Raw genomic sequence first — 27,119 nt, forward strand, 5'->3', positions numbered from 1 at the left:
ATTCAGGGGAAAAGGTTAATCAGATAAAAGCTGCAGTCCAGGGATTTTCCCAGCATCCCTTCACCTGCTGACAGATGATTCTGTTCTTTCTTTTCTCTCTCTCTCTTTCCTTCTTTCTTTTTCTTTATTGTTGAAAGTATTACATATGTCTCCTTTCCCCCCCAATTGACCCTTCCCAGCCCACCTCTGTGTTGTTTTTTTTAAAAGTATATTTTTATTGATTTTAGAGAGGAAGGGAAAGGGAGATAGGAACATTAGTGATGAAAATCGTTGATTGGCTGCTTCCTGCACGCCCTCTACTGGGATAGAGCCTGTAATCCCGGGCATGTGGCTTGACCACCTGATTCAGAGGTCGATGCTCAACCACTGAGCCATGCAGGCCAGGCCTGACCAGTGATTGTCTGTGCCCTGGGCGGTGGACATCCTTCCCAGGAGCACAAGGCTCAGGCACCGCCTTGCAGTCCTCCTGGGTGCAAAGGTGGCAGTGCGTGCGGGTGTCGTGAAGCCAGGGCAGCCAGCCATACACTGCAGTCTCTGGAGCAACAGCTTTCTATGTGCCGTCACCAAGCCTACTAACTATACATCTGAAGCTAGTTTTTTAACTTCTGAGTTCCCCATCAGAAATTCCCTCCCTCTGAATCACATGATCTCACTCACATGTGGAATCTAATGAACAAAAAAACTGATGAACAAAATCGATCCAGAGACACGGATGCATGGAAAAGACTGTGGAATCTCAGAAGGAGGTAGAGGTAGGTAGGTGGGAAGAGATCAATCAAAGAATTTGTTTGCACATATGGACACAGACATTAAGTGGTGAAGGCCTGGTATGGGAGGGGGCTAGAAGAGCAATGGGGAATAAAGGGGACATGTATAATACTTTCAACAATGAAGAGTTAATTTAAAATAAAAAGAAATCCCCTCCCTCCAATAAGATACTACACTTATTTCTAAGACCAGCTCAAGAGTTGTCATCTCACTATATAGGGTGTCCCCCCTAAAATGTATACACATTTATATACACAAATGTATAAAAATTGTGATGTCCCCCCAAAATGTATACACACGCTCTAAATAATTAATTATAAAGGCAGTGCTTATTAAAATAATTTCATTTTTAAAATTGAGCTACTATCTGTTGAAGTGTGTATACATTGTTTTGGAACACCTTATATAGCCTTTCCAATTTACTCGTCAAAATGAATTTCTCTTCAGTGACTGGCGTGGCTCAATGGTTAGGCATCGACGTAGGAACCAGCAGGTCAAGGGCTCAATCCCCAGTAGGGAGCATGCAGGAGGCAGCATCTCTCTCCCTCTTTCTTCCTCTCTGAAATCAATACCAAATAGATTTTTTATTTTTTACTATTTTTTTAAAAATAAATTTTTATTCATATTATTACAAATGTTCCTTTCCCCCCCTTCTCACCCCACCCTCTGCCCTTTCCCCACCCCCCATTGTCCTCATCCATAGGTGCACAGTTTATGTTCAGTCTCTTCCCACATCCCCCTCTCCCCTTTTCCCCAAGAATAAACAGTTCACTTCCCTTCCATACCTCTGATTCTATTATATTCACCAGTTAATATTGTTCCTCAGATTTTTTTTTTTTTTAGTTTCCTTGGTTTTTAGATTCACTTGTTGATAGTTACGTATTTGTTGTTCATAATTTTTATCTTTATTTACCCAAATAGATTTTTAAAAATAAAAATGAATGAAGTGCTCTCCCTTGGGGTAATGGGTATTATATAATGTGTATACACGATTGCATATTTTTTAATTTTTAAAAAATTAAAAAAAATATACTTTATTGATTTTTTACAGAGAGGAAGGGAGAGAGATAGAGAGTTAGAAACATCGATGAGAGTCATCGATCAGCTGCCTCTTGCACACCTCTACTGGGGATATGCCCGCAACTAAGGAACATGCCCTTGACCGGAATCGAACCCGAGGTCCTTCAGTCCCCAAGCCGACGCTCTATCCATTGAGCCAAACCGTCCCGGCTGCATTTTTTTTTTAAGTGGAAGGCAGCCCTGAGTGTGTCCACTGCGGACAGGCGGGTTTCCATGGCCGGGACCAGTGAGGGGCGGGGAGGCAGGCGCCCCTCGGAGGTCATGCTGACGAGCGCGCTGCGGAGGCTTTGGATCGGCTGCGGGGAGAGCGCCACTGGCGACGTTTCTCAGAATCGGGACCAACTACTTTGGCGACGGTGGCCGCGCCCGGCCACGGCTCTGCCGGTTCGGGTGCGGCATCTCCTGTGAACGTCAGAACAGCCCGGTGTGGCCCGGTTTCTCCACCGTCCCGACCAGCGAGGAACCTCACAGAGGAGCACTTTGCTCAGAGTCACGCTGCGGGGCCGGGGCCGGGGCCGGGCGGGACCTCAAGGCGCCCCCGGCGCCCCCCAAACCCCAACTCCAACCCTCAGCGCCTCCCCGGCGCCCCGCGCGCCGTCCTAGCGCCCTGCGCCGCCTTCCCCACCCTGCGCGCCCCCCGCCCGCCCCGCCCCGCCCCGCCCGCCCCGCCCCGCCCCGCCCCGCCCCGCCCCGCCCCGCCCCGCCCCCGGCGCGCCGCCCCGCCCCCGCGCAGGCCCGGACCGCGCGCGCCTCGGACCCAGAATTCCGCGGCCGCGGAAGGGACCACAGCTCCGCCGGCGGGGGGTCCGCGGAAGGGACCACAGCTCCGCGGGCGGGGGGGGCCGCGGAAGGGACCACAGCTCCGCGGGCGGGGGGGGCCGCGGAAGGGACCACAGCTCCGCGGGAGGGGGGGCCGCGGGAGGGACCACAGCTCCGCGGGAGGGGGGGCCGCGGGAGGGACCACAGCTCCGCGGGAGGGGGGGGCCGCGGAAGGGACCAGAGCTCCGCGGGGCGGGGGGGGCCGCGGAAGGGACCACAGCTCCGCGGGCGGGGGGTGGCTCGGTGGACCGCGCCGGCTGTAGAACAGGCGGAAGGGCCCCGAGTGTGGCCGCTGTCCCCCCGCTCTGTGCGGAGTGGAATGTCCCAGCTCCTTAAGGGCCCGGGCCGCGGCGGAAGCGGCCTCTTCTCCGCGGCTGCTGTGGGTTGGTGCGTCCCAAACCCTGGCGCCGGGAGCCGGTGGCGAGGGCAAGCGAGCTGGTGCCTTTGTCAGGTTTGGGAGATGTTTCCGGGGAGCTTAACTGGAGGGCAGCGGGCGGCGCCCCGGCGGCTTCGGACGGGCGCCGTGCGGGGCGGCGCACGCAGCAGGGCCGCGGCGGCACGTGCTTGCCCCGCAGGCCCGCCGCCCCCGGAGCCTGAGGTCGCCGGAGGCCGGGACCCCTTGGCTCGTCGTTGGGAGTGAGCGAACCCGAGAGAACTCGGTAAGCGGGGGCCCTGCACCCAAGGGCGCTACACGTGGGTGGCGTTTAATGGGCTCAGGACGTGGTCGACTGCCCTGATGATACTGACATTAGGAAGTGCCGTCTGATGCGATAACTGACGATTTTCACGTCATCTGACCGCAGTCGCTGGACCTCGATAGCTTAGTGGTGATAACGAGCAGAATCCGCCCTAAATGCGTGTCCCTCTTCCTGTTCCGACAGCACACCCACGGAAGAGGGCCAGGAGGAGCGGCGCCGCCCTGCGGTGAGGCCTAGGCAGCGGGCTTAGTATGGGACTTGGGTGTCTTGTTTCAAGTTTATTATGCACTACCTCATTGCATAATTGCAATGGCTAGGAGATCCTTGCCCTAAACTGAACCATTTAAATCGCAGCTATAAGTATAAACCCCATTAAAATGTCTCCTGGCTCAGTCAACATGGAGCAGTACTAGGATGGTGAGGGGCTTGACTGCTCTGATGAAATCACCCATAGGAAGTGCCGTCAGAAGCGATAACTGACGATAATTCCGGGCTGACTGCAGTCAACACGTGCTCAGGTGGCTGGTGCCCAGGCGTCAGTTGGTCGGGACTGACCCTTGCTTTCTATATTCACCCAGGTTGCAAATGAATGAACTGTGAGGAGCTGAGGACGGCAGTGAGTCGCACTGGCTGGTCGTGGAGAGGTGAGTGGGTGAGCATGCTTAGCTGGTAGTTGAGTCCAGTGAAGTAAAACTAGGTCAGATATGGCAGTGGAGCAGAGGGCAGAGCATACCCTGGAGTCCTTTTTTTTTTCACTTTATGGATGTATAATCCTGAGGAAATTGCTTTTCTGTTAAAACATGTGATTTTTTTCATTCTAAAAGATGATAGCCTTAGGTTTGTAATGTTTAAGAACCCAAATAGGTCTTATTGGACTTCAGTTTGTAGTTGAGACTTGTGATCAGAACTGCATCTACTGACTGGTATTCCTTCCGCAGGCTGTGTCCTGAGGAATGACCTGGGCAGGCCAAAGCTGGTGGTGGGCAGCAGCTCAGCTTACCCTGGAAGAGGTAAGATTCCATCTGGGCAGTGATTGCCCCATGGTCAATGAATGAGCAGCTAGTTCTTTTTTTATTAACTTGCAGAAAAGGATATCAAATGATGAAATCACCAAAATAGCTGGAATTACCGGCAGATTGTGTGGTGGTGAACTTACGGTTTTCTGAAGATATCCTACTCCGTGAGGGACTGCTTTTGGAGTAGTACGTGTGACTGACACTTAGTTCCTTGCAGGCTGTTTTTCCAGATGGTCAGCCATGCTGCAGCAGAGGCAGAATTTGAAGTTCCAAGGACCAGTAGTCGGTCATCAATTTGGACTCCAGGCGGAAGCCTAGGCTTCTACATTTGGTGAAGGCTCACCTTGTCTCGGCTGGTTCTGTGCAATGGGTAGAGCATCGGCCTGCAGACTGAAGGGCATGTGGCCAGGTTGCAGGCTTGATACCCAGTTGGGGGTGTGTGTGCAGGAGGCAGCCAACCAATGATCCTCATCAATGTTTCCCTCCTTTCCTCTCAAGTCAATAAAAATATATATTTTTTAAAAAGTCTTGCTTTGTGCTGATTATCAGGCCAGTCTTACCAATGAGGGCCAAGAAATGGGCTTTGACCACCTATTAGTACACGTGTCAAACACAAGGCCTGCGGGCCAAATCCGTCCCGCCAGGCCTTGCGATGTGGCCCGCACCGCGCTGTCATCACTGCACTCCGCTGCGTTTCCATCACAATGACAGTTTATGACTGTTCAGTAAACCATTCGGCCCGCGATTTAGGCTGGATTTTAGATTTTGGCCCCTTCTCTGATTGAGTTCGACACCCCTATATTAGTAGGACAAGCACCTTGGTGTCGTTACCATTGTGTCCCTCACTCATTGTTATATTAGGCAAGGGTTGGCAGCTTGCTCCTGAAATTAGCATCTATGCAATTACCAGAGACAACAAGGATGGTCTTGGGTGTTGGTTCTTACATGTGTATTTGTAGAAAGTTAAACTTGGTCACTGCTGGGAAATATTAGCAGTCAGTCCAGCACTTGTCAACTTACCTATGGTCTGCTGTTCTTGTCTTAGGCTGTAAGTCCCAGGGCACGGAAGCATCCAGAGTCCTGGCCCTCTAGTAACCCCTAAAGTGTGCTGTGCCTGCCCGCGCCCCCCCCCCCCCCCCCCCCCCCGCCCGCGCGCGCCTGTGTTGGCATTTTGCCTGCTGGCCTGAGGAGGTAACACCAGGCACCTGACGTGATTTTCTCTGGCTCAGGATTGGTTCCTAGGATTTGCTGTTTTTATTTAGAAAGGATTTTTAAAAGCTTGGTTAAGGATGGATGGAAACTTTGCCTTATGGCTGTCTTATAATGGACCGGATCTGCATTCTAGTCCTGGGTGTTTGATAAGAACCTTCCATGACAGCTTTTGGGAGACTCGGTACTGGAAATGGGCCCTTACTAGCAACACTGGAACAACCCATGGAAAAGTCTGTTAAACAGTCTTGGGATGGGGGGATGGGGGGGTCCACAGGGGACGTTCCCATCTGCTCCAGACGTTTAGGATGTTCTACATTGAAGGCTGGTGGCTGGTCCCCTGGCCAGGACTCTGGAATCATGGGGTAAAGGGAACCCAGGGGTTCACGAGGAGGGCAACTGCTCCTGGAATCCCGCAGCCAGCAGCCCCATCTCCCTACCCCAAGGGCCACTCAGGAGATGGGGTGCCAAGATGCCAACCTGCCTTGAGCACACAGCATCTGGCTGGAGTTTGCTGCCCTGAACAACTTTCCAAATGTAAAATCAGAAAGTCCTGGGTTGGATGTAGGCCCCAACTACATGCGCTCACAGCTCAAGCTTCCAGCATGCCAACCTGTATGTGGGGAGGCCTAGGGCTGGACTCTTGAGCCAGGGATGACTGCTCCGAGCCAAACAAAGATAACGGAGATTGGTATGGTGGACAGTGAGGAGCACACCCTTCCCCGGATTCTCTGATGGGGGCTTCCACAGGCGGGGCTGTCGATAGGTTACTCTGCCTCAGCCATCGCACCCCACGAGGGCTACCTGGTGAGGCCTCACTTCCATGTCACGTCTGAGCTGGACCTGCAGGTTCCCCGTCCTCAAGGTCTTTAGGGGGGGCCTCATGGTCCCCTGCAGGGTCCTGGCCCACTGTTCCATCCCAAGCCTCTACACAGCCCGGGCTCTCCCCCAGCTCCAAGATGGTGGGGAGGTGGCCCTGCTTCGGGGCGCGCTTGCGCAGGCTGAGCAGGAAGGGCTGGGGCAAGGAGAAGATGTCCACGTTGTTGCCCAGGTCAATCCACGTGACACTGGGGAACTTGCTGGGGTCCTTGAGGGTGTCGGTGAGGTCGCGCAGCAGCGCGCGGGTCAGCCGGTTGCCGTTGAGGGCCAGCGTGGTGAGGCGGGGCAGCGTGCTGAGTGCCGGCAGCAGCTGGAGGACCATGTCGTCGGTGAGGCCCGTGAAGCCCAGCTCCACGCTGTCCACCTGCTCCCCGCAGCGCTGCAGGTAGCTGCTCACCCGCTCCAGGTCGCGGGAGGTCAGCGGGATGCCCGACAGGTCCACCGTGTTGTCCAGAGGGCTTCCAGCCAGGACAGCCTTGAGGCTGAAGAGGAGGAGGGACAAGCAGGTTAGGTTACGGGAGGGAACAGACCCGTTTCCCGGCACTACCCCACATCGGGCCTGGCAGTGCCCGCTGGCCAGAGGGACCACAGGGAAAGCTCAATGCTTCTGCAGTGACTAAGGTGCACTCAAGCCACATGCCTGGGTTTGAGTGTGACCTTGACATTAGGTCCTCAACCTTTCTGCTCTTCAGTTATTTTCTGGAAAAAATGAGCTAGTTGAGTGCTACAGGGTTGTTATCTGAAAATAAATGCAAAGCATTTAAAAAGTGCCTTGTTTGGGTGATGAATAAATATATTTGCTGCTGACATTAATCACCTGAGCTGATCTCTGACACCTCCGGTTTTAAGGCCATCTTCCCTATCGGATGGCGATCCTTAGGGAGATTCCCACAAGACAGCAGACGCTGCCTGCCCGGTGGGAGCTGCTGACCCTGGTGGCCGAGTGCTCTCCGCTCCCTGTCTTCTGCCATTGCTCGCTCTTCCCCTGCTCCTTGCTCTGGCCACAGCTCCCCGTTTGCAGGTGTCTCAGGAGGGGAGGGGGCGGTGGTAACAGTCTGCACACAGCAGCAGCAGCCTGAGCAGGCGAACCCCTATCCTCTGTGCTCGGGGCCTCCTGAGCTGAGAGGCCCAGCCGCAGGGCGTTTGCAGGTGAAGCTCTCAGGCTGACATCTAAGGGCCGGGAACACAGCTGGCATTGTTTAGGGCCGTGGTCGGTGACTCGCGAGGCACATGCAGCTCTCTGGCCCCTTGAGTGTGGCTCTTCCACAAAATACCATGGCCTAGCAGAGTCTATTTTGAAGAAGTGATGTTAGAAATTTAAGTTTAAAAAATTAGGCTCTCAAAAGAAGTTTCAGTCGTTGTACTGTTGATATTTGGCTCCGTTAACTAATGAGTTTGCCGACCTGGTTTAGGGTGATTTAGTGTTGGCTGTAATTCTCATTCATGTCATTAATAAAGCAGGCCTATGCCAGCAGGGAAATAGGAAGTGGGTGGTTAACAGCCTGAGCCTGGGGTGTGGATCTGGCCCTGCCACTTATCAGCTGGTCGATGTGGCCAAATAGCAACAGTAACAGCTCCTACCTTGGTCAGCTTAGGTGCCAGGCACGGCCCTGGGCACCAAGGCCATGTGAACAAGATGGATAAGACTCCTGTTTTTATTCCGCTGGAGAGGGGCTGGACAACAAACAAGATAACCTGAGAGTCAGGTGAGAGAGTAGCCGGGGTGGGGGAGAGGCACGGAGGTAACCTCCGAGCTGAGCGCAGAACAAGCAGGCCATCGGGAGGGCTGGAAGAGTTCCAGCAGAGGAGGTGCAAGTGCAGAGGCCCCGAGGTTGGAGAGAGCTTGGTGCGTCTGAACCGGCAAGAAGGAAAGCGTGGCAGGGGCGCAGGAGAGTGGGAGGGGAGAGGATGAGGGCTGGGGACCCATCACGTAAGGCCCTGATTGCATCTCACGCAGTGTGACCAGAGGCGCCTTAGAGGTGCAAAGCCGAATGAAGAGTGGACTGAGCATGCGTGTGAGTTGGGGAGCCAGAAGAGGCCCCTGGACTCCGGCAGAGCTCACGTTTCCAGCTCCTCAGACCTAAACGGCTAGCTCACCAAGTGTCCTGGCATTCCAGGTGCCAGGTTCTCCCTTCCTGCTGTCTGCACAGCAGCCCCTGCCCCCAGCCAGTGGGAGCCTCACTGCCTCCACTTGGAAAGGCCTCCCAGGACCCACATGCTCCTCCCCCCTGCCCCTCCCGCTTGGGGGTGGGGGTGTCTGGAAGGGAAAGGAGCCCCTTTCTCAGGGAGGGGCAGTCCTCCCTCCCCAGCTGCAGGCCTGGCAGGGCGAGCCCACAGCAGCCTTGGGAACGCGGGGGGCTCTGCGCCCACGTCCTCCCCAGGAAGTCTTCCTTCCGGGCTCCCTTGCATCCACTTCCTGCCATGGCCACAGGTTCTGTGTCCGTGTGCCCTCCTCTCCCCAGTCTGCAGGGGCCACACCCCGAGGGTTCTCCCTCTGCATGAGCCAGGGATGTGCTTGGGGTCTGGGTCTCCCGAGGGGGATAACCAGGAGGCACTGGGGGTTCAGTGAGTGATCGTGCCCACGTTCACTGCGCCGGGAATTAGAAACTCATGCCCCCCCTCCCCACCCGACCATTAGAATGAGCCACATGCCCAGCTCCTACCCCACAGAGGGCCCTGCCCCCTGGAAGGCCCACCACTGAGCTCTCTCCTGCTTGCCGCTCGAGGCAGCCTTCCCGCTCTTCTCCTCACCCACGCCCTGGGAGGGTGCTGTGTCACACACCCAGCCTGACAGGCTGTCCTTGCGCTGCCCTTGGAGAAGGAGCCTGGGCAGTGGGGCGGGCAGATGGTGACTCACCAGGCCTGTGGCTTCCTCTTCACCAGCCCCCGGTGCCGCCTCCACTGGGAGTGGGGGCTGAGGTGGTATGCCAGCTGCCGGCACAGCTTCTCCATGGCGCCCAGGGCATCGCCTTCCTGCAGAGCAACCACAGGGTGTGTGTGTGAAAGCCCAGCCCTACCTCCAGCTTCCTGTCCTGCAGGCTGAGCTGGGGCGCTGATCCTCTGGCTCGAAGTGGGTGCCCTTCGGAGAGGGCAGTGGCTAAAACGACCTGCATGATGGTTTCAGTTTTCGCGAATTAGTTGCTGTGATTGAAAACTGGAGCTTTATAGAAAAGTCGGGATGCCAGGTGATCCGACAACTCACTGGGGCCGACTTGCCAGCTGATCCCTTAGCAGGACTCTGGTCCCGGCCACTCCCCTGCACTCAGGGCCATTCTGCTCCTTCACTTGCTCAACAAATACTTACCAAGCACCTGGTGCCAGACACTTGTCCTCGGAGCTGAGGTCGCAGCCATGAGCAAACGTCCTTGCTTTGTACTTTGCACTGGACAGAGGAGAGTGAGACACTGTCACCATGTCCCTTACCCAGGATGAAAGTGGGAAAGTAAAAGAAGGAAGGAGCATGTCTTCCCCAGCCCAGTTCATTCATCTGTTACCTGTCTGGCTCATCAGTGTTTGAGTTTGAGATCCTGAGGTTATGAACTAAATTGTGTCCTTCTAAAACTCTTTAAAAAAAGAAATGTTTTTATTCATTTCAGAGAGGAAAGGAGAGGGAGAGAGTGATAGGAACATCAGTGATGAGAGAGAATCACTGATTGGCTGCCTCCTGCACGCCTCCACCTGGGGATCAGCCCACAGCTCAGGCATGTGCTCTGACTGAGAATCGAACCGTCAACCTCCTGGTGCACAGGATGATGCTCAGCCAACTGAGCCACACTGGTTGGGCCTCCCCCGCCCCCCAATCTTTAATACCTCAGAATGTGACTCCTTTAAAGAGGAATTAAGGTGAAATGAGGTCTTGTGGGTGGGCCCTGACCCAGTGGCTGGTGTCCTCATAAGAGATTAGGACACAGACTTGAACTGAGGGAAGACCTTGTGAAGATGGCCATCTACAAGCCAAGGAGAGAGACCTCAGAGGAAAGGAATCTGAAGACACCCTGAACTTGGACTTCTGGTCTCCAGAACTGGGAGAAATAAGTTCCTGTTGTGTAAGTGGTGTTTTTTTCACGGCAGCCCTAGCACACGAACACCATGGATTAAAGAAGGCAGCGGAGAGATTCCAGAGCTACTCCAACTCCATCCCAAGGGAAGTCAAATCAACTAACAGCCAGAGCCCTGGGAGAGTGGCTGAGTGTGTGCTCCCACCAGATAGGCTGGGGCCAGCGTGCCAGGGCTGGGATAAGACCCACCTGGGACAGCAATGTGGGTGTGGGGAGGGGTAGCTGGTAACCCAGGCCCAGGGCTCAGCATTGCACCCAGCAGAGTGAGCCCTTGGTAAAAGCCAGCTTGGCTTTTATTATCATTACTAGGGGCCTGGTGCATGAAAATTTGTGCACTGGGCTGGGGGGTGGGGGGAGTCCTCTCAGCCAGACCTGCCCCCTCTCACAGTCAGGGGATGTCCTACTGATGGCTTAGGCCTGCTCCCCTCAGGCCCCTCTTCAGGAGGCGACTAGGCTGATCAGGAGAAGGCATCACCCCCATCAACCTGCTGCTGCTGCCATTGCTGGCTGCGGTGGCTGCTAGGCCTGAGCCCTGGGCCTCGAAGCCATCAGGACTCACGGCTGCCTGAGGCCCGGCTTCACAGCCGCTGTGGCTTTGTGCAGATGGAAGTCTGGAAGACGTCCACTTTAATTGGCATATTACCCGTTTATTAGTATAAGTCATCCTCACTCTGCTAACAGAGGAGCAGCACATTGAGTCATTAAGAGGATGAACATGGCACCAAACTGTGGATTCAAATCCTTGCTTTGTCATCTCCTATGTGACCTTGGGAAAATACCTTGACCTCTATGCCTCTGATCCTCACTTGTAAAGGGATAACAGTACCAACCTCACAGGGGATGGAATGAAGTACTCTGAGTATAGCTGGGCACACAGTATGCTCTCCAGGAATGCTCGCTGAATCAATACTGGGCTGTAACCCTGGCTGGTTGCTCAGTCGTTAGTGTCAACTCTCAGACTGAAGGGTCACAGGTTTGATTCCCTGTCAAGGGCACAGACATGGGTGCAGGTTCGATCCCCAGCTCCGGTTGGGACGCGTGCAGGAGGCAACCAATCGGAGTGTCTGTCTCTTACATGGATGTTTCTCTCCCTCTTCCTCCTCCCTCCCTTCTACTCTCTCTAAAAATCAGTGGAAAAAATATCCTCAGGTGAGGATTAACAAAAATTAAAAAATATGGCGCTGTATTACAGACATGGCACAAACAGAACTTCAGAAGGGTGAAGGAGGAAGCGTACTTCTGCCCAGGCTCAGGTTTGAGCCGGCTTTAAGAATAGATTAGTGACAACACTTGTCGGGGCGTGGGGGTGTGGAGGGTGTTGTAGGCGTGGGACAGGTGACAATCTGGAGCCTGATTTCTCGCCACTTCCATGGCTACTGCCTTGGCCCACGCTGCTGTTGTCTGTAACCTGAATTAGTGCACAGACACAACACCCTGGTGTAGCACATGCCTTCATTATCTCCATTCACAGAGGAGGAAACAGGCTCAGAGGGCCAAGGCTGATGAAAAGGCAAGAGAAGACTCTGAGGGAGGGAGACCAGAGACAGAGGAGTTGGAAGAGGGGAGCCGAGTGTCTGAAGCGGTGAACGTATGTACAAGAATCAGCAGATGGAGGCAGGCCCGAGACAGAATGAATCTGGTTTAAAGGAAACCTCTGGTCTGGTTCTCCACAAACCTCACCTCTTCCGAGTGCCTGAGGCTGCCTGTGAGAGAAACAGATGTCACCTGTCACTCCGGGCAAATGCATTTACAGCCTGTAGGTTCCTAGACTTCGTTTCTTGCTGAGTCTGGACATAGGGTGTGCGTTGGGAAAAATGGTGCTGAAGCAGGCAGGGCTCCACCATGGGGGCCAGAGGGATCCCTGCAGGGCAGACAGCACCACTTTTGCATCCTCTGTCCCTCTGACGGGGAGACGGAGAAAGGGGTGGACTGGAGGCAGACAGGGCGACTCAGGGCCAGCTCATCTGCTTATGTGGTTTGGGCACCCCTGCGGGGCCCATGGCAATGGCTGAAGTGACGGAGGCCACTACACGCGATTGACCACGTACAGGACGGAGGGGAGGGGACGGGAGGATGAGGGGGTCTTGGTTTTGGCAAGGGGCTCTGGACAAGAACCAGGAGGAATGCCCGGCCCATCTCCAGCTGGGAGACGTGATGAACTTAGGGGCTGGGCTCAAGGCAGGCCCCGTGGGATCTGATGGAAGCTCTGGCCCGGAAGTGAGCCGCGGGGAAGGCGGGGGAACAGCTGCAGCACCGAAGGTCAGAGACAGACCGGACACGGAGGCGAGGAGGTCAGTCAGAGGAGCAAGAGGGCAGCCCCGGGCACCGAGGAGAAGGGCGGCGAGGGCCTTGGCCAGCGAAGGCGCCAGGAGGGGCTGGCATGGTGAAGGCCAAGTTGGAGGCCAAAGGGAGAAGGGAGGTGACAATGGATACGGTGCTCTACAGCTGCAGTTCTTCACCGAGGACTCTCGTACCCTCGGTGGCCAGGGCAGCCCAGCACACGGGTTTTAAAAGCTCCCCAGGTGATCCCCAGGTGCTGCTGAGGTGGAGAGCGCCATTTCAGGCAAGAAGGACCAGTGGGTGAGAGCTGGTGGTCTGCCTGGCATCTCTCCTGGACCCTGGGACAGAGTGTTGCCAGTCTCCCCAGTGCCTGCTCCAAAGCTGAGAATGGGCCCTGGTTGGGCAGTTGAATTGGTGAGAGCATCATCCAGATACAACAAGGTTGTGGCTTTGATCCCCTGTCAGGGCACATATGAGAATCAACCGGTGAAGGAATAAATAAGTGGACCAACGAATCGATATTTCGCTCCTTTTCTCTGTAAAATCAAAGCTGAGAACCGTGCCCCTCTCCAACCACTTCCCAAGGTTTCCAAAATCTGAGCAACTGGGCCCTGATAGGGGGAAAAGAGGAGACAAAGCAACGCCAGTGCGCGGCACTGCCACAAGGGGGCAGCTGTGCGCAGGGCGAGGCTCTGGCTGCTGACCTGGAGACTGGAGGAGCGGTTCCTGCTCCACTCAATGGGGGCAGCAGATGCCGTCACCTAACTAAGCCACTAGAGGCAAATGTAAGCCATGTCCTCACGCAAGTCCTGACTAAACAAACGTGTCTGGACTAAGGGAACAACCGCCAACATTGCTGGAGCGCCCACGGGTGAATGCCAGGCACTGCCTCTGCATTGCCTGCGTGAGCTCCTCACAGCGCTGCAACACACAGCAGTCCCAGGAAAAGGGCTTCTGGTGGCTCCACTTTGCAGATGAGGAACCTGGGCATCAAGAAGCTGAACAGACTGGCAAGCCACACAACGTGAAAGAGGGAATCAGGATCCAAAGCTCCAGGCCTTGCAGGAGGCTGGGCTCCCAACCTGCCAGCAGGCCCTGAGCTTTGCAATGCCCCCGGGAGAGGCGCTTCTATCCTTGCACCCAGAAAAGACTTAAGCAGCCCCCTCGAATTTTCCTTCACCCCACTGCTTTCCAACAGCCCCACCCCAGGCCTCCCTCCTGCGGAGGACAGGACAAAGCAGGACTGGCCCAGAGTGGAGCCAGTGCTTGAGGTGGGGAATGAGCGATGGGAGGGAAGGGAGGAGGGAAAGAAGGAGAAAGTGCCTCTCAGGTACAGAGCAGCTCACACCCCCTGTAACCTTGGGGGCTCTGACAATGAGCAGCACATGTTATGCACATCAGTGATCCCTGCGCCCTGCGCCTGGGCTGAGCACTCCCTTTTCACAGTGCTGCAGCCCTTCCTGCAACCACATGCCACTCCCGAGCGACAGCTGATTGGCCCAGAAGCGGGCACTGGCAGAGCGCAGCCAATCAGCCCTTCCTCTGCATCCTGACTCCTCCTCCGGCCTGGACAGGGGTGTGAATCAGAAGCCATGGGCTTGGTCCCCGTGTCTGGGAAAGCAGGGAAGAGTGGGTGGGTCTGGGGGCGGTAGCAGAGGGGAGAAGTCTGCACTGTTTGCAGGTTTAGTCCCTCTTTCGGCCCCTCAGTGTCAGGGCAAATTCTTTCCCTAGCCTGAGCAGCCGAGTCCTAGCCACACTGGAAGCTCCAAGGAAGGAGATGGCAGGAGAGGGTTCGGGGCAAGTCAGGAGAGTGGGCACCGCTGGAGGCCCCGGAGAAGGGTGCCGAGGGACTGACCTCTCAGAAACGCTCTTCGAGGTGTTCCTCCCCTCCTCCCCCCGGAGCGCCCCAGTGCTCGGACAGGCCCCATGTCTCCTCTGAGACAGCAACACCCACCTTACATGCGGCCCCAGGCACACACGCAGAGCTCTCATCACCCATTCCTAAACTCACTCACTCAGCGGTCCAGCTGGAGACTGTGCTGGGCTCCTGTTTGCCCCCTCTCCCCAGGCCACTCTCTGTCCTGTGCGCTCTGAAGGCTGGGCATCACCCAGCCCCTGGCCCAGGGCTCCCAGCGGCATTCAGCTAACTAACGGAGCCTGTGCGAGGGAAGTCAGAGGGCAGGAGGAAAGGTCAGCGTTTCTTTCATTCCCTCCCTGCGTCAGCCTGCAGCAGCCAGCCTCCCAGACAGCCCTTGCGATTCTGGCTCTGTGCCCTCGCCCAGTCTCTGTTCTCACCGTCTCAGGGCTGACCTAGGCAGTTGGCAGAATATGGTGGTGATGGCAGGCGAGGTCATAAAGAACACTGTGCATCTGCCTTGCCCGCTCCTGGGTCACCCACTCTGGGGGCAGCGGCTGCTATGCTGTGGGGACCCTCAGGGCTCCTATGGAGAGGCCCCTCGGCAAGCACCAAGGCCTCTGCCAACCACCACCAATGTGCCACCCTGGGGGCGGGGCGGGCTGCCACCTCTGTCCAGCCTTCAGGTACTCAGCCTGGGCCAGCCAGTGTCTCGAGAGCTAAGCTAGCTGCTAGGGTGCCTGCCCCACGGAGACTGGACAGCAGTGTAAGGCCCTCAGCCTCAGGCGGTCTGTCAGGCAGCAATAGACCCCCCCCCCCCCCATCTGGAAGAGGCATTCTCATCCCGGCTTCAGCAACAGCAGGCTTCCAGCGCCGCCCTGGCAATGACTCCTGCTGCTGGGGTCTCCATGTCCATTCATTTCCTTTTCCCTGCCCGGACTCCTAATAATTGCTCTTAAAAATTCAGTGGGAAGGGTCTCCTGCGTCACGTTGCTCGGCTTGGTGCAGATGTGACCGTGAACTGTCTCTCGCCCCTTGCCGTTTGTTTTCTCGTGGGGAAGGCAGACACTACATTAGCCAACAGAGCAGTAAGCCAGATGATTTTGGAGACGAGTGAAATGATAAAAATAAACAAGGAGAGGAACAGGGTGTGAGACAGGGCTGAGCAGGCGGCCGACCAAAGGTCTCTGAGAGGCGACCTGCCGGCTGCTTCTCCGTCCCCAGACCTGGCGGCGGCGCCCGGAAACGCCCGGGGGCGGGAGAAGCTGCCAGCCCCAGAGGAAAGCCCACCAGGTCTGGGCGAGGGGCCCTGAGACAGAGGCGCAGGAGCGGCCAGGGGGCAGCAGAGCTCCTCAGTCGGGAGAGGATTGGGTGCTGCGGCTGAGGGTGCCCCAGGCTGAAGCAGAGTTGGCGGGTGGAGGGGGCGCTGGGCCGGGCCGGGAAGGAGTCTGGGTTTTACTGAAATCACAGCACCCGTTGCGTGAAGACTTCCCTCCCTGCCACAGAGAAGCGCGTCTTTTGGAAGCTGCTGGCATTGGAGGGATGGAAGAGAAGGGATGGAGACAAGAGAAAAGCCAAGGCCTTGTGAGATAAGCAAGTCATCTTTTCTGTCAAAGAAGTTTAGACAGCCGCCATGTTGGCCGCATGGCTTGCAGCTCCCCTGGGGGCCGCCATCTTTAAAAAGCAAAGGCCAACCCCTCCCTTTGAATTAGCCAATTGTGAACGATTGTGCACCTGAGCTCCGATCAAGAGCAAGGGACAGGTCATGTGCGTCAGGGATTATAAACCGAGCAGACCGCCTGCTCTGTGTGGGTGTGCTTCCAGACCATGTGTGTGCGCCCTTCTACGTAGAAGTAGATATGTTTGCCCTGCTGCCTGGCTCCCGGGTGTTTTGTGTTCTACCAGAACCCCTGACTTGGGGGGCTCGCCTTATTTCTAACAGCATGGAGTCCCTCCCCACCAGGTCCCGTGGGCAGGTCTGTGTAAGCCAGCCTGGGGCCACAAAAAGAGGGACAGACCCTCCCACCTGAAGGGGCCGGGCCAGAGCGGGCACAAGGAGGGAGCTGGGTGTGAAATAAGTCCCCTGGGGCGGGGACTGAGGCCATGCAGGGCCGCCACCAGACACCTAAGGAAAAGCCCCCAGGTGGGCACAGTCGGACCAGTGGCCACGGCTTGGTGGGCAGAGAGGGTCAGCACTGTCTCTGTGCCCGCAGTCTGTGCAGGGCGCAATGGACGACAGGAGGGGCCCCGGCCTCACAGCGCGGAAATGCGGGCTTCCCGTTGCTGGAGCTCCCCATTTCCAAGGGCCACTGACTATAGGACTGTGTGAAGTATCTGCATTTTTAAACTTTGGCAATAAATCCGGATTTAAAGCCCCATGGCCAGGCAAAACTGGTGCTGATGGTGCCAAGGCCCAGCCTCAGCCGTGGATGCCGGGCCTCCGGCCTGCCTCTGCCCTCTGCTGTCTGCACGCGGGGGCCTGTCCTCCTGGGCCTGGGTACATCGACCAGCCCTTGTGGGGCACGGAGCTGCTCTGCCCAGAAAGATGCCCTTCACACCCCCGGACCCGCTGGCTTAGACGCAGCCGCCTACCGGCTTGGGGCAGTGGATGTAGCGAGCCAGGCTGATGATGAGGTCGTGGGTGATGGGGTCCACCAGGTTCCGGAAGCTGGCGTAGCGGTACAGCACGTCATCCAGCGAGGTCGACTCCATGCCCAGGTCCTGCAGGATGAAGGGTGCGAGAGGTCAGGGGCGGTCCTGCCCTGCCCCCACACCCCTCCAAAGGCCCAAACCCCTGGAGGCAGCGCAGCTCCCACACAGCCCGGCCCTGCAAGGGAGGCCCCCTCCGAGAGGCCTCCTAACCGTCCAGGAAGCATCTGAGAGCGTCCTGGGCGCCAGGCAAGCCCTGCGCTGGCCGCCAGCCTAGGCCCTCTCCGGGGACAGCACTATCCCTGCTCAGGCTCCCCGGGAGGAGGCGGAGGACGCAGAGGAGGAGGAGGAGGGGAAAGAGGAAGAGGAGGAGGAGGAGGAGGAGGAGGAGGAGGAGGAGGAGGAAGAGGAGGAGGAAGAGGAGGAGGAGGAGGAGGAGGAGGCGGAGGAGGAGGAGGAAGAGGAGGAGGAAGAGGAGGAGGAGGAGGAGGAAGAGGAGGAGGAGAGGAGGAAGAGGAGGAGGAAGAGGAGGAGGGAGGGGAAAGAGAAGAGAGGAGGAGGAGGAGGAGGGGAGGGGAAAGAGGAAGAGAGGAGGAGGCGGGGAGGGGAAAGAGGAAGAGGAGGAGGAGGAGGAAGAGGAGGAGAAGGGGAAAGAGGAAGAGGAGGAGGAAGAGGAGAGGAGGAGGAGGAGGAGGAGGGGAAAGAGGAAGAGGAGGGGAGAGGAGGAGGAGAAGGGGAAGAGGAAGAGGAGGAGGAAGAGGGAGGAGGAGGGGGAGGAAAGAGGAAGAGGAGGAGGAGGAGGAGGAAGAGGAGGAGGAGGAGGAAGTGGAGGAGGAAGAGGAGGAGGAGGCGGAGGGGAAAGAGGAAGAGGAGGAGGAGGAGGAGGAGGAGGAGGAGGGGAAAGAGGAAGAGGAGGAGGAGGAGGAGGAGGAAGAGGAGGAGGAAGTGGAGGAGGAAGAGGAGGAGGAGGAGGGGAAAGAGGAAGAGGAGGAGGAGGAGGAGGAGGAGAAGGGGAAAGAGGAAGAGGAGGAGGAGGAGGAGGAGGAAGAGGAGGAGGAAGTGGAGGAGGAAGAGGGAGGAGGGGAAAGAGGAAGAGGAGGAGGAGGAGGAGGAGGAGGAGGAGGAGGAGAAGAGGAAAGAGGAAGAGGAGGAGGAGGAGGAGGAGGAGGAGGAGGAGAAAGAGGAGGAGGAGAAAGAGGAAGAGGAGGAGGAGGAGGAGGAGGAGGGGAAAGAGGAAGAGAAGGAAGAGGAGGAGGAGGAGGAGGAGGAGAAGGAGGAGGAGGAGGGGAAAGAGGAAGAGAAGGAGGAGGAGGAGGAGGAAGGAAGAGGAGGAGGAAGGGAGGAGGAGGGAGGAAGAGGAGGAGGAAGGGAGGAGGAGGAGGAAGAGGAGGAACAGGGGAAAGAAAGAGGAGGAGGAGGAGGAGGAAGGGAGGAGGAGGAGGAGGAAGAGGAGGAGGAGGGGAAAGAGGAAGAGGAGGAGGAGGAGGAGGAGGAGAAGGATTGGGGCCAGGCGCCTGGCTGCTTCTCCATCCGCGGACCTGAGACGGCACGCCTGGAAACGCCTGGCGAGGGGACAGCACCGGACACAAAGCTCGTCTTTTTCTGGCTTCGGAGGCCATTTTCCCTGCTTCCTCTGTAGATGACCTGACCCCGGTGTCCCTTTGCCTGGGGGGGGGGGGCGCTGAGCTGTGGGGTTGCGGAAGCTGCCAGGCAGGAAGAAGGCCCAGCAGGGCTCCCGGGGAGAGGGTGTCCCGTGGGTCCTGCTGGTGGGAGAGGAGGGAGCTGTGCAGGGGACACGGAGTGGGGTGGGAGCGGTGGCAGAAACCACAGGGACAACATGATCTCACTCGTATGTGGAATCTAATGAACCAGATAAACTGATGAACAAAACAGACCCAGAGGCACAGAGGGGGGAACAGATGCTGAACCTCAGAGCTGGGTGGGAAGAGATCAACCAAAGACTTTGTATGCAAATATGCATAACCATGGACCAGACAATAGGGTGCTGAAGGCCTGGGGCGGCTAGAAAGGGTCAATGGGTGGGGGCGGGGAGGGGACATGTAATTCTCTCAGCAACAACAAAGAAACCCACTGGGACAGAGGTTCCCCAAGCCTGAGGAGGGCCAAGGATCTGGGGGGCTGGCTGGTGGTGGGCGGGAGTGCCCCCCCCCCCCCCCCCCCCCCCCGGGAGCCTCTGCAGACTCCTGCAGGAAAAGAAAGAAGTTTGAAAACTCCGGACGGAGGAATCCCTAGGTTTGTTGTGTTCCCACCAGCCCTGCCCATGTTCTCATCTGCCCCCATCACAGGCCACCCTGTCCCGGAGGGGCCAGAGGACCGGGAGGCTGGGCAGGGTGGGAAGGCACAAAACGTCCCGCCCGGGGCCCCTGGGCCCGTGCTCCCATCGTGGGCTCTCTCCAGGCTGCTGTTGCCTGGGCTCCTGGTCCTTGCTTGGGAAGGGGAGGGCTGGGGAGGTAGGACGGGGTGGAGCGGCTCCCAGGAGTCCCAGGCCCGGCCCTCCCGGCGAATCCAGGGAGCCAGGGGCGTCGGGCTCGGGAAGGCCAGGGGCTCCAGACAGGCGGCCGCGTTTGCTGGCTGTTTCTTTCCTCCGACCCTCCGAGGCTCCGGATGCGTGTGAGCTCTCGGACCTGCACTGTGCTGAGGACGCAGGCCATGGAGGCCTCTGGTCCTCCCGCGCTGGTTTGCCAGGATAACTGTGTCCCAATTTAGCACCAACGGCCTCACTGACGCTCCCACAGGCCCCAGAGCCCTGCCCGCTCTGCCCGCACGCCATGGGCCGGAGGGATGGGAGCCAGCGTGGCCCCCACACGCCCTGCGCACGGCGCTGGCCTCGGAGGGGCCAGGCCGGGGCGAGCCCAGCTTCCGGAGGACGGCGCCGAGCGGTGCGGCCTCGAGGAGCTGCGGGCGGCTTCTCAGCAGCAAACCCGGGGCGTCCGAGGGGCCTGAGCCACTGTGCGGCTTGGCGAGCATCACTGGCCTGGGACCGGGCCAGAGGCCAGCGCTCGCCACCTCACGGACGGGGGCCCATGTGACTGGAGCGTGAAGAACGGGGCTGGGGCTCGTTCCAAGGAAAAGAGAAACGCTAGAGCGAGAGGGGTGGCTTTCCAAAGCGAAAGCAGAGCTTCACACAGGAGTGAGGACAGCATCTCCGGCTGTGGAGGGGCCCTGAGGCCTCCCGGGGCGCTGGGCGTCCGCTTGCCAACCACTGCCCAAGTCCGCTACACCGTGCAAACTGCAACTGACCCCCACCGCCGGAGCCGGAGCCGGAGCCGGAGCCGGAGCCGGGAGCCGGAGCCGGAGCCGGAGCCGGGAGCCGGAGCCGGAGCCGGGGAGCCAGAGCAGAGCCAGAGCCGGGGAGCCAGAGCAGAGCCAGAGCCGGGGAGCCAGAGTCGGAGAGCCGGGGAGCCGGAGCTGGGAGCCGGGGAGCCAGAGCAGAGCCGGAGCCAGAGCCGGGGAGCCAGAGCCGGGGAGCCAGAGCCGGGGAGCCGGGGAGCCAGAGCAGAGCCGGAGCCAGAGCCGGGGAGCCAGAGCCGGGGAGCCGGAGCCGGGAGCCGGGGAGCCAGAGTCGGAGAGCCGGAGAGCCAGAGCGGGGAGCCGGGGAGCCAGAGCAGAGCCGGAGCCAGAGCCGGGGAGCCGGGAAGCCAGAGCCGGGGAGCCAGAGCCGGAGAGCCAGAGCTGGGGAGCCGGGGAGCCAGAGCAGAGCCGGAGCCAGAGCCGGGGAGCCAGAGCAGAGCCAGAGCCGGGGAGCCAGAGCCGGGGAGCCAGAGCCGGGGAGCCGGAGCCGGGAGCCAGAGCCGGGGAGCCGAAGCCGGGAGCCGGGGAGCCAGAGCCGGGGCGCCAGAGCAGAGCCAGAGCCGGGGAGCCAGAGCAGAGCCAGAGCAGAGCAGAGCCAGAGCCGGGGAGCCAGAGCCGGGGAGCCGGGGAGCCAGAGCCCGGAGCCGGGGAGCCAGAGCCGGCGAGCCAGAGCCGGGAGCCGGGGAGCTGGCAGCGGTGTGAGAGCCCGCTGTCCGCTGAGCCGCACGTTAGACTCACAGACCGTGTGGCCATGCCCCTCTTGCCACTAAATTCTCCTTTTGGAGCGAGGAAGGGAAAATTTTTATAGAAAATTCTTTCAGACAAGCTTATTAATTTTAAACAAATAAATCTTTAAAATATTTTTGTTTTGATTAGATGTAGCTTACACACAGAGCCTCTTTGAAGTCCTCAGTAATTTCAGAACTAGAGCTACCATACAATCCGTCCAGCTTCAGGGGATCCACCCAGAGGAAGTGAAGACAGGCCATCGGAGAGCTGTGCTCCCATGATCACAACAGCTCAGACAAGGAAGCCGGAGAGCCAGAGCAGAGGCAGAGCTGTGCCCACCAACCGGTGAATGGAAGAAGGAGATGTGATAAATATCACGGAACGCCCTTCGGCCAGGACATCCGCCATCTGAGCAACACGGATGGAGCTTGAGAACATTATGCTGAGAGAGGTCAGCCAGAAAGAGAAAGACTGACACCCTAGCCCAGTGGTCAGCAAACTGCGGCTCGCGAGTTTGATTAATGAGTTTGCCGACCACTGTCATATACTACCCTTCACCTCTTTGCACACAATATGCCACAATGGCCTAATCCTCACAGCTTCCAACTACACGGTAACATTTAGTCTAGCAGTGGTTGGCAAACTCATTAGTCAACAGAGCGGCAAACTCGCGAGCCGCAGTTTGCCGACCACTGCCCTAGCTGGTTTAGCTGTGGATAGAGTACTGGCCTTTGGGCTGAAGGGTCCTGGGTTTGATTTCAGTCAAGGGCACATCCCCGGTTGCAGACTTGATCCCCAGTGTGGGGTGTACAAGAGGCAGCGGATCAATGATTCTCTCTCATCATTGATGTTTCTATCTCTCCCTCCCTCTCTGAAATCAATAAAAATATATAAAAAAGGGAGAAAGACTGATACCATATATTTTGTATAGTATGTGCAATCTAAAAGGAACCAAACTCAAAAAAGGAGTGGATGGTGGTTACAGGGGCTGGGGGATGGGTGAGGTTAGGGCACATACCTGCAATAGGAACCCACACAGGCAGGGTTATAGATACAAAACTGTGTTCTCAACATTCACCTTGCTAAGAGACTCGATCCTTTTTGTTAATTTTCACCCAAGGATATTTTTTTCCACTGAGTTTAACCTGTTAACCAAGCGGGATGTATAAATACGTCAAACATAAACAATATCGGGTACGGGTAGGACGTATGAATACGTCCTTGAAATATATGTTGCGCCCTGAAACGGGCGGAACGTATATTTCCGAACAACAAAAGTATTAGTCATCCATACATGTCTCGACATGAATTTAAGACACGGAGGGTATCAGTATAATTTCGCTATTGAGAGTGGTGGACGTGTTCTGGGTGAGCAGTGACAGGTATGTACTTACACTTACCTACCTATTTTCGTATTATATATTATTTACTTATATTTTTTTATATCTCCAACCTTTATATAATAAAAAAACATATAAAATTGATCCAATCATCAATAATTTGTCAGAAAAGTTTAGAAGTTTTAGGATCCAAGATGGCTGTGCCCAGGTGAACACCTAGCCGCAGCCGCACACAACAATTTCAATAAAATACAACTAAAATATAAAACGGACATTGCCCAGAACTACAGGAAGGTTGACTGACTGGAAATTCTACAGCGAGAAGCAAGGAGAAAACCAGAAGGAGGCGCGGAGGAGCTGGAAAAGCCCAAGGTACGGAGACGCGGCGCGCGGAGAGGACGGAGCCGGAGAGGAGGGAGGCCGAGTGCCTGGCGGGCGTTCCCGAGCAGAAAGGAGAGAAAAGCTCTGACTGTGCTGGGCCCCCAACTGCTCTGAACCCCGGTTCTGGGCCAGACCCCGGGGACTCAGGCTCAGCCTGAGGGAGCTGGGCTGCGAGGCAGAACCCTGGGGAGAGGCGAAAGGAGGTCCCGGTGGCGCGCACACTGCGCACAGAGAAGGGACGGTCGGCTGTGCCCCGGGAGTGCCCTGACGGGAAGGAGACAGGGGCTCCAGACTGCTCTGAACGCCACCTCCAACTCCACTTCCAACTGAACTGAACCCCAATACCAGGCTCATTGTGGGAGATCATAGACTGTTTGGCAGCAGGCGAAAATCGAGGACACCTTTCTCTCAGAGGCGCCGGCAGTGAGCACTGAAGGACCCGCATAGGGCGGGGCTGACGGAAGCCAAGGCTGAAGGCTCCACCCTGAAACCCTGTCCCATCTGTAACTGCAAAATGCGACAACAAAATAGATCACAAACGAAAGAAATGGAGGACAAAAAGTGTCTGGATATAGAGTTCAAATCTACGCTTATAAGGTTTTTCAAGAATTTCCTAGAAAAGATGGATAAGGCCTATGAGGATATGAAAAGAGATCAACTAGAATTAATAAGGAGTCAACAAGAAATGATAAGGGATCAACAAGAAATAAAGAATACATTGTCTGAAATAAAAATATTTTACAGAGTCCTAAAAACAGAAGGGAAGATCGCAAGAATCAAGTCAAAGATTTGGAACATAAAGAGCCAGAAGATACTCCTCCACAGAAGCTAGAAGGCAAGAGAATCCAGAAAATTGAAGATAATGTAAGAAACCTCTGGGACAACTTCAAGCGAACCAACATCAGAATTATGGGGGTCCCAGAAGATGAGAGAGAGCAAGATATTGAAAACATACTGAAAGAAATAGTGACAGAAAACTTCCCCCACCTGGTGAAAGAATTAGACTTACAAGTCCAGGAAGCGCACAGAAACCCAAACAAAAGGAATCCAAAGAGGACCACACCGAGACACATCATTATTAAAATTCCAAGAGCAAAAGACAAAGAGAGAATATTAAAAGCAGCAAGAGCAAAGAAGGTAGTAACCTATAAAGAAGCACCTATACGATTGTCAGCTGACTTCTCAACAGAAACCATGCAGGCCAGAAGGGAATGGCAAGAAATATTCAAGGTGATGAATAGCAAGAACCTACAGACAAAAATAATCTACCCAGCAAAGCTATCACTCAGAATCGAAGGCCAGATAAAGAGCTTCACTAATAAAAAAAAGCTAAAGGAGTTCATCACTGCCAAACCAGAATTATATGAATTGCTGAAGGGGGTTCTTTCAGAAGAGAAAGTAAACAAAGATAAAAATTATGAACAACAAATACGTAACTATCAACAAGTGAATCTAAAAACCAAGGAAATTAAAAAATCTAATGAATAATATTAACTGTTGAATATAATAGAATCAGAGGTATGGAAGGGGAGTGAACTGACGATTCTTGGGGAAAAGGGGAGAGGGGGGCGTGGGAAGAGACTGAACATAAACTGTGCACCTATGGATGAGGACAATGGGGAGAGGGGAAAGGGCAGAGGGTGGGGTGGGAACCTGGTGGAGGAGAGCAATGGTGGTGGTGGGGAAAAAAGGAACATTTGTAATAATATGAACAATAAAAACTTATTAAAAAAAAAAAGAAAGAAAAAAAAGAAAAGTTTAGAAGTTTTTATGTATGTGAATGAGAAATATGCATATTTATGTTGGAAATATATATCTACAAAAAAAGCTAGATTTGGAATGAAGTTGTTTATTTTGAGTGAAAGCCAATCTGGATACGTACAAAATATAATTTTATACACAGGCAAGGACACAAATTATGGTTTGAACTACCTACAAGAAAAACAATCAACAAAAATTGTTTTGGAGTTAACACATGACTTACTGAATAAAGGGTATAGGATTTACTTAGATAATTTCTATACGTAAATTCATTTGGCTGAACTCTTGTGTCAAAACAATACAGACATTGTTGGAACAATGAGGATAAACAGAGTCGGAATCCCCGGTGAAATAAAAACAAAAAAATTACAGAAAAACGAACATATGTAAGAATCAAAGACAAACTTATGGTTTTAAAATGGAAGGATAAAAAAGACGTATTGATGCTCAGTTCTATTCATAATGATGAAAAGACAATGATTGAAAAAAGAGGAAGAAGGCAAGAAAAACCAAATGTTGTCCTGGATTATAACAAGAATATGGATGGCGTAGATTTGGGAGATGGAGTTATGGTGGCCTACACGACTGCCTGTAATAGGGTTATAAAATTTTTTTTCTATGATTAATTGATATGTGCTGCTTCAATGCATATATTATATACAAAAAAGATAAAGGTCATTTGGATAGATTATACTTTTTGATAGAGTGTGTAGAGAAATTGGTAGATAACAACATAGTGAAAACCCACCCAAAGACATCAACTAAGCGTATATTTCCGAACATCAAAGGTATTAAATTTAAACCATCACGCTTAGTTGAAAGGCATTTTCCAAAACAAATGAAAAGCGATATAGGAAAAACTAAATCCAGGAAATGCCGAGTTTGCTACAAAAAAGGTGTGAGGAAAGAATCTACATACTGGTGTCCAGATTGTAAGGTAGCACTATATATCAACAATTGTTTTAAAATATATCACACGGAAGTTGAGTTTTGAATTTTTACATCTATATTTCAATTTTTTAAACTCAATATTTCTATTTTATTTGTGTGCTTTTGTTTATTGTTCTGTAATTGTTAACTTTTTTATATTTTTTATTGTGTATAGAAATAAAAAAGATATATTTTTTGTAATCTTTATAATTGTAAAATTTCTAATTTTTTAATTCGATGTTTCCATTTTTTTGTTGGTATTCTTTTCTATTTGTTTGTAATTTTGTATTTTCCTTTGTGCTTTATATATAAATAAATGAAAAAAATATTTCATTTATTTTAATTAAATATAAATAAAAAAAATAATATAAAATTACATCCACTGGGCGTGACGTACTGACACATCCTAGTGAAAGAGTATGCGCCCATTGTACGTTGCGTAATTAAAAAGGGAACTCCCCGATTAGCAGGTTAAGAGAGTAGAAAGGAGGGAGATCCAAGATGGCTGCATAGGTGGACGTCTAACTGCAGCCTCACACAACAATTTCAATAAAATACAACTAAAATACAAAATGGACATTACCCAGAACTACAGGAAAGTCGACTGACTGGAAATTCTACAATGAGAAGGAAAGAGAAAACCAGAAGGAAAATCAGAGGAGCTGTAAAAGTCTAAGGGTCCTAAAAACAGAATGGAAGATTGTAAGAATCAAGTCAAAGATTTGGAACACAAAGAGCCAGAGGACACTCCTCTGCAGAAGCAAGAAGACAAGAGAATCCAGAAAGTTGAAGATAGTGTAAGAAACCTCTGGGACAACTTCAAGCAAACCAACATCAGAATTATGGGGGTCCCAGAAGATGAGAGAGAGCAAGATACTGAAAACATACTGAAAGAAATAGTGACAGAAAACTTCCCCCACCTGGTGAAAGAATTAGACTTACAAGTCCAGGTAGCCCACAGAACCCCAAACAAAAGGAATCCAAAGAGGACCACACCAAGACACATCATAATTAAAATTCCAAGAGCAAAAGACAAAGAGAGAATATTAAAAGCAGCAAGAGTAAAGCAGGTAGTTACCTATAAAGGAGCACCCATAGGATTGTCAGCTGATTTCTCAACAGAAACCATGCAGGCCAGACGGGAATGGCAAGAAATATTCAAGGTGATGAATAGCAAGAACCTACAGACAAAAATAATCTACCCAGCAAAGCTATCATTCAGAATTGAAGGCCAGATAGAGCTTCACAAATAAAAAAAAGCTAAAGGAGTTCATCACCATCAAGCTAGAATTATATGAATTGCCAAAGGGGGTTCTTTCGGAAGAGAAAGTAAATAAAGATAAAAATTATGATCA

At 54.3% G+C, this 27,119-nt stretch overlaps 1 protein-coding gene, 1 long non-coding RNA gene and 3 other non-coding genes across 7 annotated transcripts in view; 4 read left to right on the plus strand and 1 right to left on the minus strand.

The window, feature by feature from the left end:
- The first annotated feature begins 2,623 nt into the window (after window positions 1-2,623).
- On the plus strand, window positions 2,624-4,687 carry LOC118704677. Of its 2 annotated transcripts, none has more exons than XR_006739920.1 (5): window positions 2,624-3,326; window positions 3,549-3,591; window positions 3,820-4,009; window positions 4,304-4,375; window positions 4,599-4,687. It is a non-coding gene; the product is annotated as an uncharacterized LOC118704677 (long non-coding RNA). The 2 variants fall into 2 exon arrangements; XR_004983479.2 differs by having other exon boundaries at window positions 2,630-3,326; window positions 3,944-4,009.
- Window positions 3,397-3,466, plus strand: LOC118704714. The gene has a single exon (XR_004983495.1). It is a non-coding gene; the product is annotated as a small nucleolar RNA SNORD49 (small nucleolar RNA).
- Window positions 3,797-3,864, plus strand: LOC118704713. Its single transcript, XR_004983494.1, has one exon. It is a non-coding gene; the product is annotated as a small nucleolar RNA SNORD49 (small nucleolar RNA).
- LOC118704710 lies at window positions 4,462-4,533 on the plus strand. The gene has a single exon (XR_004983491.1). It is a non-coding gene; the product is annotated as a small nucleolar RNA SNORD65 (small nucleolar RNA).
- An 875-nt stretch (window positions 4,688-5,562) lies between the features above and the next one.
- LRRC75A (leucine rich repeat containing 75A) overlaps window positions 5,563-27,119 on the minus strand; it is a 49,367-nt gene continuing 27,810 nt past the window's right edge. The window contains exons 2-4 of one of the 2 annotated variants that reach the window (XM_036412570.2): window positions 17,255-17,383; window positions 9,327-9,442; window positions 5,563-6,951 (exon numbers count right to left, since the gene is read on the minus strand). In XM_036412570.2, the coding sequence (XP_036268463.1) occupies window positions 6,417-6,951; window positions 9,327-9,442; window positions 17,255-17,383 (780 nt within the window). In that variant the 3' untranslated portion in view covers window positions 5,563-6,416. The remainder of the gene's footprint in view (window positions 6,952-9,326; window positions 9,443-17,254; window positions 17,384-27,119) is intronic. The other variant, XM_036412571.2, reaches the window with a different exon arrangement.

This window comes from Pipistrellus kuhlii, unplaced genomic scaffold (genome assembly GCF_014108245.1).
Source record: "Pipistrellus kuhlii isolate mPipKuh1 unplaced genomic scaffold, mPipKuh1.p scaffold_m20_p_45, whole genome shotgun sequence".
Taxonomy (NCBI): domain Eukaryota; kingdom Metazoa; phylum Chordata; class Mammalia; order Chiroptera; family Vespertilionidae; genus Pipistrellus; species Pipistrellus kuhlii.